We start from the raw sequence: 14,628 nt of genomic DNA, 5'->3' as shown, positions 1-14,628 counted from the left end.
ATGAGATATTTTCCATTTATTTGTATCATCTTTAATTTCCTTCATTTATCAACGTTTTATAGTTTTCAGGATATAGATCTTTAACTTCCTTGGTTAAGTTTACTTCTAGGTATTTTATTCTTTTTGATGTGATTTTAAACAGATTGTTTTCTGGTTTTCTCTTTCTGATAGTTCATTATTAGTGCATAGAAAAACAACAGATTTCTGTATATTAGTCTTGCATCATACAATTTTACTGAATTCATTTATCCTAATAGTTTTGGTAGAGAGTTTTCTATATATAGTATCATGTCATCTGCAAATTGTGACAGTTCTACTTCTTCCCTTCCGATTTGGATTCCTTTTATTTCTTATTCTTATTCTTGAGATTTCTCTCACCGGGACTTTCGATACTATGTCAAATAGAAGTGTCAAGAGTGCGCATCACTGTCTTGTTCCTGGGGATTTAAAATAAAACCTTTCAGCTTTTCAACCTTTCATATGACGTTAGCTGTGGGTTTGTCACCAATGGGACAAACTTATGAAAGACATATCTTTTATTATGTAGAGATATGTTTCCTCCATGTCCACATTTTTGTTTTGTTTTTAATTTATCTTTGCTAATGGAAGTCTAGAGATTTACAGCGTTGTATTAGTTTCAGGTGTACATCAAACTCATTCAGTTATATGTGTGTATGTGTTCTTTTTAGGATTGTTTTCCCATATAGGTTATTACAGAATATTGAGATAGTAGCCTGGTCTGTGAAGCTTTTATCATGGCTGTATGTTGAATTTTGTCAGATGCTTTTTCTGCATCTGCTGAGGTGATCATGTGGTTTTTATCATTCCTGTTGTTAATGTGGTGTGTCATACTGATTGATTTGTGGATATTGAGCCCTTCTTGCCTCCCTAGAATAAGTCCCACTTGATCATAGTGTCTGAGCCTTTTTGTGTATTATTGAATTAGGTTTGCTAATATTTTATTGAGGGTTTTGCACCTATATTCATCAGGGATATTGGCCTATAAGTTTCTTTTTTGTTGTGTCTTTGTCTGGTTTTGGTGTGAGCATAATGGTGGTCTTGTGGAATGGATTTGAGAGTGTACCCTTCTCCTCAATTTTCTGGAATAGTTGGAGAAGGATAGGTATTAGTACTTCTTTGTATATTTGGTAGTATTCCCCCAAGAGGCTGATCAGTCCTGGGCTTTTGTTTGCTGGGAGTGTTTTTTAATTACTAATTCAGTTTTACTGCTAGTGACCAGTCCATTCAGACTGTGTATTTCTCCCTGATTCAGTACTGAAAAATTGCATGGTTCTAGAAACTTATCTATTTCTTCTAGGTTGTCTATTTTATGGACATGTAAATGATTTTAAAAAAATTCATTGGAGTATAATTAATTTACAATGTGTGTTACCTTCTGCTATAGAGCAAAGTGAATTAGTTATTCATCTACATATATCTGGCTTCCCAGATAGTGCTAGTGGTAAAGAACAGGAGACATAAGAGACATGGTCTTGATTCCTGAGTCAGGAATGTCGCCTGGAGAAGGAAATGAAACCCACTCCAGTATTCCTGCTGTGAGAATCCAATGGACAGAGGATCCTGGCCAGCCATGGTCTAGGGGGTCCAAAGAGCCAGACACAACTGAAGCAACGCAGCGTGCACACATCACACACATAGATATATCCACTCTTTTCAGACACTTTTCCCTTATCGGTCATTATAGAGTGTTGAATAGAGTTCCTCGTGCTATGCAGCATGTCCTTATTAGTTACCTGTTTAATAAATAGCAGTGTGTATGACATGGAACTGTTGATTGTGGTATCTCACGATGTTTTGTATCTCTGTGATGTCAGTTGTAATTTCTTTTTTTTCATTTCTACCTCTTCTTCTTCTACCAGAACATTCATGAAATATTTTTTCTTATGTTTTAACTAAGTATGTCACTTGGCCTTTTTTTTTTTTTTTCAAGTCAAAGCAGAGATTCTGGTAACAGAGCAGGTAATGATTAGCCAACTCCAGGGTTGTAAGCTCAAAAGGAAAGAAATGTCCATTTAACTAATATTCACAGATCCTGATACACTATTGCCAAGAGCTCTAGAAGAGGTTTTGTTGGTATTTTAGGGTTAAAGTATATTACATAGCATCTATTGCATAGAAAAATATAATATCTATGCTTTGGTCTGCACTTCCAATTTTATATTTAGCAAGTTGATCAAGAAATTGATATTGATAAAAAATTCCAAGAAGAATTTGAAGCTAAGTTCCTGGTGGAGGATTGGAGATCCATACATGTCAAACACACTCCTAATATGTAAAATCCTGATTTATGACTATGATAAAAGTCTGGTACATCAATGACACCTCCTGACCTGGGGAGTTCATCTTTCAGTGTCATAACTTTTTGCCTTTTCATACTGTTCATGGGGTTCTCAAGGCAAGAATACTGAAGTGGTTTGCCATTCCCTTCTCCAGTGGACCACGTTTTGTCAGAACTCTTCACCATGACCCGTCCATCTTGGGTGGCCCTACATGGCATGATTCATAATTTCATTGAGTTAGACCAGGCTGTGGTCCATGTGATCAGTTTGATTGGTTTCCTGTGATTGTGGTTTTCATTCTTTCTGCCCTCTGTGGGATAAGGATAAGAGGCTTATGGAAACTTCCTGATGGGAGAGACTGACTGTGGGGGAAACTGGGTCTTGTTCTGATGGGCAGGGCCATGCTTAGTAAATCTTTAATCCAATTTTCTGTTGATGGGCAGGGCTGTGTTCCCTCCCTGTTGTCTGACCTGAGACCAAACTATGCATAACCTCAGATATGCAGATGACACCACCGTTACAGTAGAAAGCAAAGAGGAACCGAGGAGCCTCTTGATGAAAGTGAAAGAGGAGAGTGAAAAAGCTGGCTTAAAATTCAACATTCAAAAAACTAAGATCGCGGCATCCAGTCCCATCGCTTCATGGCAAATAGATGGGGAAACAATGGAAACAGTGAGAAACTTTTTTTTGGGGGGGGGGGGGGGGGGTTGGGGTTTCCAAACTCAGGGCAGATGATGACTGCAGCCATGAAATGAAAAGGCACTTGCTCTTTGGAAGAAAAGCTATGACCAACCTAGACAGCATGTTAAAAAGCAGAGATGTTACTTTGCCAACAAAGGTCCACCTAGTCAAAGCTATGGTTTTTCCAGTAGTCATGTATGGATGTGAGAGTTGGGCTATAAAGAAAGCTGAACACTGAAGAATTGATGCTTTTGAACCATGGTGTTGGAGAATACCCTTGAGAGTCCCTTGGACTGCAAGGACATCCAACCGGTCCATCCTAAAGGAAATCAATCCTGAATATTCATTGGAAGGACTGATGCTGAAGCTGAAATTCCAACACTTGGCCACCTGAAGTGAAGAACTGACTCATTTGAAAAGACCCTGATTCTGGGAAAGATTGAAGGCAGGAGGAGAGGGGGACAACAGAGGATGAGATGGTTGGATGGCATCACCAACTCAATAGACATGTATTTGAGCAAGTTCTGGGAGTTGGTGATGAACAGGGAAGCCTGGTGTGCTACAGTCCATGGGGTCACTAAGAGTCAGACACGACTGAGCAACTGAACTGAACTGACATCAGTGACAGTTTTCATAGGAATATCTCAAACAAGATGATCAGTTCTCATCTGTTAGAATGCCCAAGGTGAAGTAACAGGAACTGGATTTACCTACCGATTGAAATAACAAAAAGGAATATATATGTTTATCAGTTCATTTTATATACATATATATGAAATGAAACAACAATTGTCAGGACAATGGACATCAGGAATAAAAGACAGTGATCCCTGCAAGATGAGAAGCAAATGAGATGGTCCCTACAATTGCTCCAGTTTACTGCCAAGGGTTTCCAGGCCATGGTACAGGAAAGGGAGTTCAGGTGGAGCCCAGTGTACTCCTTGAGATGAGCAGACAAAGCTGAGAGCCTGGGGAGACCAAAGGATGAGAGTTCAAAGGACAGAGTACCAGAGAGGCATGAGCTGTGCAGAGAAACACAGAGCTCTGCAGAGGATGCCTCTTTGTTATTCATCAGAGTGCTGATAGCACAGGAAATGTGAGGAAATGACCCAACTGGGGAACATCCATCTAGAAAGGATTAGAGGATAATTTCCATTGCTCACAGGGTCAAGGATAGTGCCTTTTACCATTAGAGAGATGGGAAAAACTCATTATTTATAAAGCACTAGGGAGAAACTTCAGAAAGGTCTTATTTCAGTAGTAGGAAATAATTAGCCTTAAATTAAGTACTACTCTGGACATACTTAACAAATCATAATACCAATGCCCAAAAGGATCAAACTGTTTCCAAGTAGCTTAACTGCCTCCCCAAACAAAGTATATGAACATTTATAGGAATGTAAAAGTATCCCATATCCAAAAAAAGCAAATTTCATAATGTCTGGCATAAAAAGCAGAAAAAACATATAATCAAGGCACAATCACTCAAAACCAAATCAGAACTAACAAAGATGTTAAAAATTAGCAAATATACTAAAAGTTATTATAACTAAATTCTATATATTAAAAAGTTAAGTAGAAACATAGAAAAGGTAAAAAAAATTTAAATACATTTGTAGAGATGAAAGCGACAGTGTGTAGGATGAACAATACACTAGATGGGATTAATAAGAAATTAGACTTGATAGAAGAGAAAACTAGTGACCTTGAATATGTAGCAATATAAATTATTCAAAATAAAACTCAAAGACAAAAATGATTTAAAAAAATGAGAAGACCCTCAGTGGGTTTCAATACCCTCTCTCAATAAGTGGCCAAGACATGGACAGAAAATCATAAGAATATCATAGGCTTGAAGAACACTATCAATTTGACCTAATTTATATTAACAGAACACTGCACACAGTAATGGCAAATGCAAATCCTTTTCTTTTTTAAGGATAAAAATTTTGTGGAATTTTTTAAAAATTAATTTTTGTTGAAGTATAGTTGCTTTACTCACTGCTCTGTGCTGACCTAAATGGAAAGGAAATCCAAAAAAAAAGAGGAGATATATATGTATATATACATAGCTGATTCACTTTGCTGTGCAGCAGAAACTAACACAACTATAAAGCAACTATTTTCCAATAAAACTTAATAGTAAAAAATTCCAGAAATACACATTGTTTTCAAGTACATACGAAACATTTACCAAGATAGACCACATTCTGTATCATAAAAACATTCTCAAAACTTTAAAGGATTCAAGTCATTCCAAGTATATTCTCTGACCTAAGCAGAATTAAACTGAAATCAGTTCAGTTGCTCAGTCATGTCTGACTCTTTGCGACCCCATGAATTGCAGCACGCCAGGCCTCCCTGTTCATCACCAACTCCCGGATTTCACTCAGACTCACGTCCATCGAGTCCATGATGCCATCCAGCCATTTTCATCCTCGGTCGTCCCCTTCTCCTCCTGCCCCAATTCCCTCCAGGCATCAGAGGCTTTTCCAATGAGTCAACTCTTCACATGAGGTGGCCAAAGTACTGGAGTTTCAGCTTTAGCATCATTCCTTCCAAAGAAATCCCAGGACTGATCTCCTTCAGAATGGACTGGTTGGATCTCCTTGCAGTCCAAGGGACTCTCAAGAGTCTTCTCCAACATCACAGCTCAAAAGCATCAATTCTTTGGTGCTCAGCCTTCTTCACAGTCCAACTCTCACATCCATACATGACCACTGGAAAAACCATAGCCTTGACTAGATGGACCTTAGTCAGCAAAGTAATGTCTCTGCTTTTGAATATACTATCTAGGTTGGTCATAACTTTTCTTCCAAGGAGTAAGCGTCTTTTAATTTCATGGCTGCAATCACCATCTGCAGTGATTTTGGAGCCCCAAAAAATAAAGTCTGACACCGTTTCCACTGTTTCCCCATCTATTTCCCATGAAGTGATGGAACCAGATGCCATGATCTTCGTTTTCTGAATGTTGAGCTTGAAGCCAACTTTTTCACTCTCCTCTTTCACTTTCATCAAGAGGCTTTTTAGCTCCTCTTCACTTTCTGCCATAAGGGTGGTGTCATCTGCATATCTGAGGTTATTGATATTTATCCTGGCAATCTTGATTCCAGCTTGTGTTTCTTCCGGTCCAGTGTTTCTCATGATGTACTCTGCATAGAAGTTAAATAAGCAGGGGGACAATATACAGCCTTGACGGACTCCTTTTCCTATTTGGAACCAGTTTGTTGTTCCATGTCCAGTTCTAACTGTTTCTTCCTGACCTGCATACAGATTTATCAAGAGGCAGGTTAGGTGGTCTGGTATTCCCATCTCTTTCAGAATTTTCCATGGTTTATTGTGATCCACACAGTCAAAGGCTTTGGCATAGTCAATCAAGCAGAAATAGATGTTTTTCTGGAACTCTCTTGCTTTTTCCATGATCCAGCAGATGTTGGCAATTTGATCTCTGGTTCCTCTGTCTTTTCTAAAACCTGCTTCAACAGCAGGAAGTTCACGGTTCACGTATTGCTGAAGTCTGGCTTGGAGAATTTTGAGCATTACTTTGCTAGCATGTGAGATGAGTGCAATTGTGCGGTAGTTTGAGCATTCTTTGGCAGTGCCTTTCTTTGGGATTGGAATGAAAACTGACCTTTTCCAGCCCTGTGGCCCCTGCTGAGTTTTCCAAATTTGTTGGCATATTGAGTGCAGCACTTTCACAGCATCATCTTTCAGGATTTGAAACAGCTTAACTGGAATGCCATCACCTCTGCTAGCTTTGTTCATAGTGATGCTTTCTAAGGCCCACTTGACTTCACATTCCGAGATGTCTGGCTCTAGATTAGTGATCACATCATAATGATTATCTGATGATTATCTCTATACAGTCAACAAAAACAAGACCAGGAGCTGACTGTGGCTCAGATCATGAATTCCTTATTACCAAATTCAGACTTAAATTGAAGAAAGTAGGGAAAACTGCTAGACCGTTCAGGTATGACCTAAATCAAATCCCTTATGACTATACAGTGGAAGTGAGAAATAGATTGAAGGGCCTAGATCTGATAGATAGAGTGCCTGATGAACTATGGATTGAGGTACGTGACATTGTACAGAAGACAGGGATCAAGACCATCCCCATGGAAAAGAAATGCAAAAAAGCAAAATGGCTGTCTGGGGAGGCCTTACAAATAGCTGTGAAAAGAAGAGAGGCAAAAAGCAAAGGAGAAGAAGAAAGATACAAGCATCTGAATGCAGAGTTCCAAAGAATAGCAAGAAGAGATAAGAAAGCCTTCTTCAGAGATCATTGCAAAGAAATAGAGGAAAACAGCAGAATGGGAAAGACTAGAGATTTCTTCAAGAAAATTAGAGATACCAAGGGAACATTTCATGCAAAGATGGGCTCAATAAAGGACAGAAATGGTATGGACCTAACAGAAGCAGAAGATATTAAGAAGAGGTGGCAAGAATACATGGAAGAACGGTACAAAAAAGATCTTCACGACCCAGATAATCATGATGATGTGATCAGTAATCTAGAGCCAGACATCTTGGAATGTGAAGTCAAGTGGGCCTTAGAAAGCATCAATACGAACAAATTGAAATCAGTAACAGGGTAATCTTTAAAAAAAATATCCCAAAGTATTTGGAAACCAAGAAAGCCCTTCTAAATAACCCATGGTCAAAGAAGAAATCAAAGGGGAAATTAGCAAGTATTTTGAAAGTAATGAAAATAGAAATCACCATATATCAGAATTTGTGAGATTCCACTAAAGCAGTACTTTGAAGATCTTCAGTTCAGCTCAGTTCAGTCGCTCAGTCGTGTCCAACTCTTTGCAACCCCATGAATCGCAGCACGCCAGACCTCCCTGTCCATTACCAACTCCCAGAGTTCACTCAGACTCATGTCCATTGAGTCAGTGATGCCATCCAGTCATGTCATCCTCTCTCATCCCCTTCTCCTCCTGCCCCCAATCCCTCCCAGCATCAGAGGCTTTTCCAATGAGTCAACTCTTCGCATGAGGTGGCCAAAGTACTGGAGTTTCAGCTTTAGCATCATTCCTTCCAAAGAAATTCCAGGGTTGATCTCCTTCAGAATGGACTGGTTGGATCTCCTTGCAGTCCAAGGGACTCTCAAGAGTCTTCTCCAACACCACAGTTCAAAAGCATCAGTTCTTCAGCTCTCAGCCTTCTTCACAGTCCAACTCTCACATCCATACATGACTACTGGAAAAACCATAGCCTTGACTGCTGCTGCTGCTGCTAAGTCGCTTCAGTCATGTTCAACTCTCTGCGACCCCATAGACAGCAGCCCACCAGGCTCCCCCTTCCCTGGGATTCTCCAGGCAAGAACACTGGAGTGTGTTGCCATATCCTTCTCCAATCCATGAAGATGAATAGCGAAAGTGAAGTCGCTCAGTCATGTCTGACTGTTCGCGACCCCATGGACAGCAGCCTACCAGGCTCCTCCATCCATGGGATTTTACAGGCAAGAGTACTGGAGTGGGGTGCCATTGTCTTCTAGATGGACCTTAGTCAGAAAGGTAATGTCTCTGCTTTTGAATATGCTATCTAGGTTGGTCATAAGTTTTCTTCCAAGGAGTAAGCGTCTTTTAATTGGAGATCTTGCCTAGCATTAAATGCCTATACTGGTAAAGAAGAAAGATTTCAAATCAGTGACATCAATTTTCATTTTGAGAAACCAGAAAAAGAGGAACAAGTTAAGCAAGGTAAGGAGAAATAAGGAATAATAAAATTCAAACAGAAGTCAATGAAATAGAAAAGATAAAATAAACAAAATCAAAGAGTTTTTTCTTTTTTCTTTTTTTTTTCTATAAGAGCAATTAAATGGGTCAAACTCACCAGTGAAAATGAAAAAACAAATCACCAGCATCAGGAATGAGAAGAGACATATTCTACAGATATTAAAAGGATAGTCAGGGAACATTGTCAGCAGTTTTTGGTTATGTGTGTGTGTACTCAGGCTTCCCCAATGGTGCTACTGGTAAAGAACCTGCCAGCCAGTGCAGATAGGAGACACGGCTTCCATCCCTGGGTCAAGACGATCCCCTGGAGGAAGGCATGGCTACCCACTCCAGTATTCTTGCCTGGTGAACCCCATGGATATAGGAGCCTGGGCGGCTACAGTCCATAGCGTCACAAAGAGTTGAACACAACTGAAGTGACTTAGCATGCATGCTCCTGTGTGTGCTCAGCCACTCAATCATGTCCAACTCTTCTGTGACCCCAAGGACGGTAGGTTTTGACTATTAATTAGACATTTTGGGTGAAATAGACAAATTACTTGCAGTACACAAATTACCAAAGCTCACTCAGGGAAAAGTAACCTAGATATTTATTCCTAAACCTATTAATGAAAATTGAATTCATAGTTCAAAACTTTCCATAAGGAAAACTCCAGGCCAAGATGACTTCACTGATGAATTCAACAAAACATTTAAGGAAGAAATAGTATCAATTCTACACAAACTCTCCCAGAATATTAAAGAGAAAGGAACTCATTCTTTGAAGCCGAAACCACACAAAGACATTACATGAAAAGGAAACTATAGACCAACATTCCTTGTAGACATGGATGTAAAAATTCTAAACAAAACTTTAGCAAATCAAATCCAACAATGTTAGATTAATTGTGGCAATCATTATACATGTATACTTATATCAAAACATTGAATACTTTGTTATTAATTTTTCCATTCAATTTTTAAAGTTTTTATTAAAATAGAGTTGATTCACAATGTTGTGTTGGTTTCAGGTTTACAGCAGAGTGATTCAGTTATAATACATATATTCATGTGTGTATATATATGCATTCTTTTAAAAATTCTCTTCCAGATAGGTTATGACAAACTACTGAGTATAGGTCCATATGTTATATGACAGGCCCTTGTTGCATAGTAGTGTGTATATACGAATCCCAAACTCTTAATTTACCCTCCCCACATTTTCTCTTTGGTAACCATGTTCTTTTTCTGTATCTGTGAGTCTATTTCTGTTTTGTAAATAAATTCATATGTATCATATTTTTGATTCCGCATATAAGCAGTATCGTAGGATGTTTGTCTTTCTGGGTCTGGGTTACTTCATTTTGTTTGATAATCTCTAAATGAAGTACCCATCCCTGTTGCTGCAAAGGGCATTATTTCCTTCTTTCTTATGGCTGAGTAATATTCTATTGTGTATATATACCACATTTTCTTTATCCGTTCATCTGTCAATGGACACAGGTTGCTTGCAAGTCTTGGCTATTGTAAATAGTCCTGCTATGAACATTAGGGTGCATGTGTCCTTTCAAATAATAGTTTATTTCAGATATATGTTCCAGAGAAGGGTTACTGGATCAAATGGTAACTCTATTTTTAGTTTTTTAAGGAACATCCATACTGTTCTCCATAATGGCTATACCAATTTATATTCTCACCGACAATTAAGACGGTTCCTTTTTCTTCACACCCTGTCCATCGTTTATTATTTGTAGAGTTTTTGATGAACATTGTGCACCTTAAACACATACAAATTTTATTTATCAGAAATAATCCTATAATAGATGAAAAAGATAGTATGGAGTTGGCCCTAGGAATGCAGAAATCATTGTGCATTTGAAAGTCATCTGATAACATTTGCCCTGTTAACAACATCACTCATGATATTGTTTTTCTGCAGTCTATTTCAATATTAAACTTCTGTGGCATTTGTAAAGGTTAATCAATTAATTTGTGAGGTTGTCATGAGGATCAAGTTAAGTAATAGATGCAAAGCCTTAATAATGGGCCAAGCACAATTGGACAGCAATACATTTTTGCCAGTTAGGAATCTACTTCTTGCTTGATTAGATTCACAAACACATCTCTTTCATAGGGGGAAAAAAAAAAAAAGAACATTGATCATGTCTTTCCTATATTTCTGAGCTGGCATTTCCTGCTGTGGCCTCACCAAACAGCCATTGTCCCCATGATTTTGGACATGATTTCATGACCCTTTAGAGATACTTGAAATGCTGGCCTCCAACAAGAGAAGAAGTTAGCATTAAAGTGTAAATTGAGGCACTATTTCCTTCATTGAGAAAGTCTTGCTACAATAATAATAAAATCAATGAAATAATCTGTGTGCTTAGTGAGGTAGTTGACTTACTTACATCATGGTGCAACTTACATCTCGTCACAGGCCAGTAAACTGTTTGTGGATTGGCACTTTGACTACCAAGGTCTTAGAGCATGTCTTGTCTTACACAGAAGTTGGATTCTGAAGTCAGCATTTATACTTGCTCTCATTGCATCATACTATGGCACATATTTTAAACATGTATATAAGGGTGTCATCAATAAATGTGACTCTGACATATTTACTTTTCTCTTGGGGTCATTGTGTATAATGAAATCTCATGCAATATGTACTCCAAATTTTGCAGCTAAAAAATAGTTTTAGTTACAATTAAAGTAGTAAAAATAGCTGTATGTTTCTTACCTTGCTTATATGAAAATAGCAGAAGGATCAATCAATCCTTTGACAAAGATCAGAGATGGGGTAAGTTTCTTCACATGTGACAATATCTGTTGAATGATAATGGCTCTCCACACATTGTGTAGAGATGAACTTAGAGAATGTATCTGAGAACAAGTGCTTATATTGACTAGTAACATCTACCATGGGTATGGGGATGATTTGTGATAATACCACATACTAAGTATTGCCATCCTTGGCTAGAAATTCCAAGTTTATCCTCCTACTAAAAACAGTGACTTGGGTTATTCTGTTGCAGGACATGAAAACCTTGGCAGAAAAGAAGAACCAGGTCTTACTTATGAAAGTAGAGATGCCTCTCTTCAAGAATATTACATGGATGTGACTTTTCTCATAGATGCTTCCAAAAGAATAGGAAGTGATGAGTTTAAGGAAGTGAAAACTTTTATAACCTCAGTGCTTGATTATTTTCATCTGGCCCCAGATCCGCTGACCTCCACCTTAGGGGACAGAATAGCAGTCCTGACCTACTCTCCTCCAGGCTATATGCCCAACACAGAAAACTGCCCTGTCTACCTAGAATTTGATTTGGTCACTTATAACAATATACACCAAATGAAGCATCATCTCCAAGACTCCCTTCAGCAGCTCAATGGAGATGTTTTTATAGGCCATGCCCTCCAGTGGACACTTGACAATGTCTTTGTAGGAACTCCCAACCTGAGGAAAAACAAAGTTATCTTTGTTATATCTGCTGGTGAAACCAACCCTTTAGACAGGGAAGTCTTAAGAAATGTATCTCTGAGAGCCAAGTGTCAGGGCTACTCCATATTTGTGTTTTCTTTTGGTCCTCTACACAATGACAAGGAATTAGAAGAATTAGCCAGCCACCCACTGGATCATCACTTAGTCCAGCTTGGCCGAATCCACAAGCCAGATTTGAACTATATCATCAAATTTGTCAAGCCATTTGTTCATTCAATCAGACGTAAGTCATTAAAGTTTTCTTTTCTGTTGCTTTTGCAATAGATATCTCTGTGTACAATCCACCAGTAACATGATTCTCATTTTTGTCAAGAGTGGTGGAGTCTTAGGTGTAAGTAGGAGGCAATGAGAAAACCACAGAGAAAACCCCAGGTCCTAGTGACCTTGAACTCTGCTGTCTCACTGTCAAGAAACTAATAAGTGTCTTTTAACCCTAACCTGTGAGGGCTTATTATGTGTCAAGTCTTTTAAAGGATTGGATCATTTAATCCTCGTAATGGCCCTCAAAGGAGAGTAGTAATATCCCCATTTTACAAGTGAGAAAACTGAGGTTCAGAGACATTAAATCAGTTGCTCAAATGCTCACAGTTAATAGTTAGCAAATGCTAGACTCAATCCTATGCATTCTGACCCAAAGTTGTGCTCTTGTCCATTAAGCTATAGTTTAATTACTAAAGCCTTAATGAAAGTATTACAGTGACATCACTTTAATAAGTCATACTCCACTTGTACCACCTTCCACCTACTCCAAGGACTTCTGTTTTACCTTGTCACTGTAAGCCAACTTTGGTTCTGGCTTGAATTATTAAAAGCCAGGGGCATGAATCTCTTGTACAGCCTCTGTCTCAGACAGCTGGCTCAGGCATGGCCAGGCACAGGGTTTGAGGATATCTTTGCATAGTAGGATTTGAGAGAGGCTTCCCAGTCTCTGTCCATGTGCCATAATTCCAGACATGGTTATAGTAGCAAACCTAAGAGCTGTAGCATCAAGCCAGTCCTGGCCAGTGCCTGGAATTAGGAGTGCAGCAGAGACCACACTGAACATTTAGCTACACTAAACTTGTAGCTCCCACAAGTTTAGTGGGAAATCACAGGGATACAGATTTTTCTGGTGTTCATAAAGCCCACGGCTCACAGAACCCTCAGAAATCTTGGCATTTAGGATTTATATTTAGTGGCAAGCTTGTCATTTGCAAAAAAAAAAAAAAAAAAAAAGCCTTCTTCCAACCTCAAGATAAATAAGGCAGATAATTTCAATAGTTAATGCTGTCTTCCAGAAAGTCCTCCTTTCAGAAGGAGAGAAACAGATGATAGAAGGGGTTAAGAGTTATCCTTGAATCATATCACAAGCCTGTAACACAGAGAGCATAATTTTTGACTGAATCCCTGCTACATCTTGCTGACCTTGCCAATGAGGTTTTGCAAAGTCAGAAGGTGCCTACTTTGCTGAGTCTCTTATAAAATTAATTTGCTCTTGGAAACACCCCCAACTACAGGAAAAGATGAACTGACTTTGGGTGACAGAATATGGAAGGGTAAAATTTAGACTAACTGTCCTCTCTCTCTAGGTGCCATCAACAAATACCCCCCTGCAGACATGAAACCCAAATGTGTTAACATCACCTCTCCCACTCCAGAGAATAATGGCATAGGAAACACTGTATTGTGAGTTGACAAATTCACAGTTTGGGTCATATTACCACTAGAAAAAGTCCTTAAGAAAATAATTTGAAATAAATGGCATTTTAGTTTTCAGGATGCAAGTTTGGTTGTGGGGTATGCCTGTGTGTGTGCATGTGTGTGTGTTTTAAATGTTCCTGATTTGTGACAACATCACAGATCTGGTGTTAATAGCACATAGAATATGATGCATATTAGAAAGAACCATATTTCTATTTCTGTAGTTTTTGTGAAAGAAAGGGGCTATTAACACCTTATTAGTAACTATATAATATCATTCAAATACTGGGTACTGTCAAAACAGAAAACTTATGTATCAAAGGTTAGATGTAATAGTTTTAGAGAATAAGAAAAAAAGATAAAAAAGAAAAACTCATAAAGTGGCAACAAAAACATACCATTTTGAAACAGTACCCATATGGAGCCTGGTGGAAAGAATTCATTTAAGTTTGATTTTGCAAAGTCCAATCCTAAGTACTCAGTAATTCAGTAGTGAAAATAATATGGTTTGGAGCCCTAAACCATGGGCACAAATGTTTAATTTCCCTTTGGAATATTAAAAAGTTGCCCCTCCAGTCAGATTTCTTACACAAACTACATTTGGACTATTCCAATAACATGCATAAAATTGATTCCTGTTACCTTAACTGCCTGTAACTACACTGAATCCTGAAAGGGACTTGGTTAACCTATGTTCCATCACTTTTCTCTGTTACCTTAGCCTTCTTCCTGAGGTATATGA

The 14,628-nt window shown here is 38.5% G+C and overlaps 1 protein-coding gene across 1 annotated transcript in view; it reads left to right on the top strand.

Moving 5' to 3' along the window:
- COL6A5 (collagen type VI alpha 5 chain) overlaps positions 1 to 13,875 on the top strand; it is a 119,202-nt gene extending 105,327 nt beyond the window's left edge. Inside the window, exons 37-38 of the mRNA XM_052640693.1 lie at positions 11,740 to 12,429; positions 13,775 to 13,875. Coding sequence (XP_052496653.1) covers positions 11,740 to 12,429; positions 13,775 to 13,875 — 791 coding nt within the window. The remainder of the gene's footprint in view (positions 1 to 11,739; positions 12,430 to 13,774) is intronic.
- Positions 13,876 to 14,628: the final 753 nt, after the last annotated feature.

The sequence above is a fragment of the Budorcas taxicolor genome, chromosome 1 (genome assembly GCF_023091745.1).
Source record: "Budorcas taxicolor isolate Tak-1 chromosome 1, Takin1.1, whole genome shotgun sequence".
NCBI classification, from domain to species: Eukaryota; Metazoa; Chordata; class Mammalia; order Artiodactyla; family Bovidae; genus Budorcas; species Budorcas taxicolor.
The sequence above is the reverse complement of the archived record's forward strand: the minus strand, read 5'-3'. Positions and strand labels throughout refer to the sequence as shown.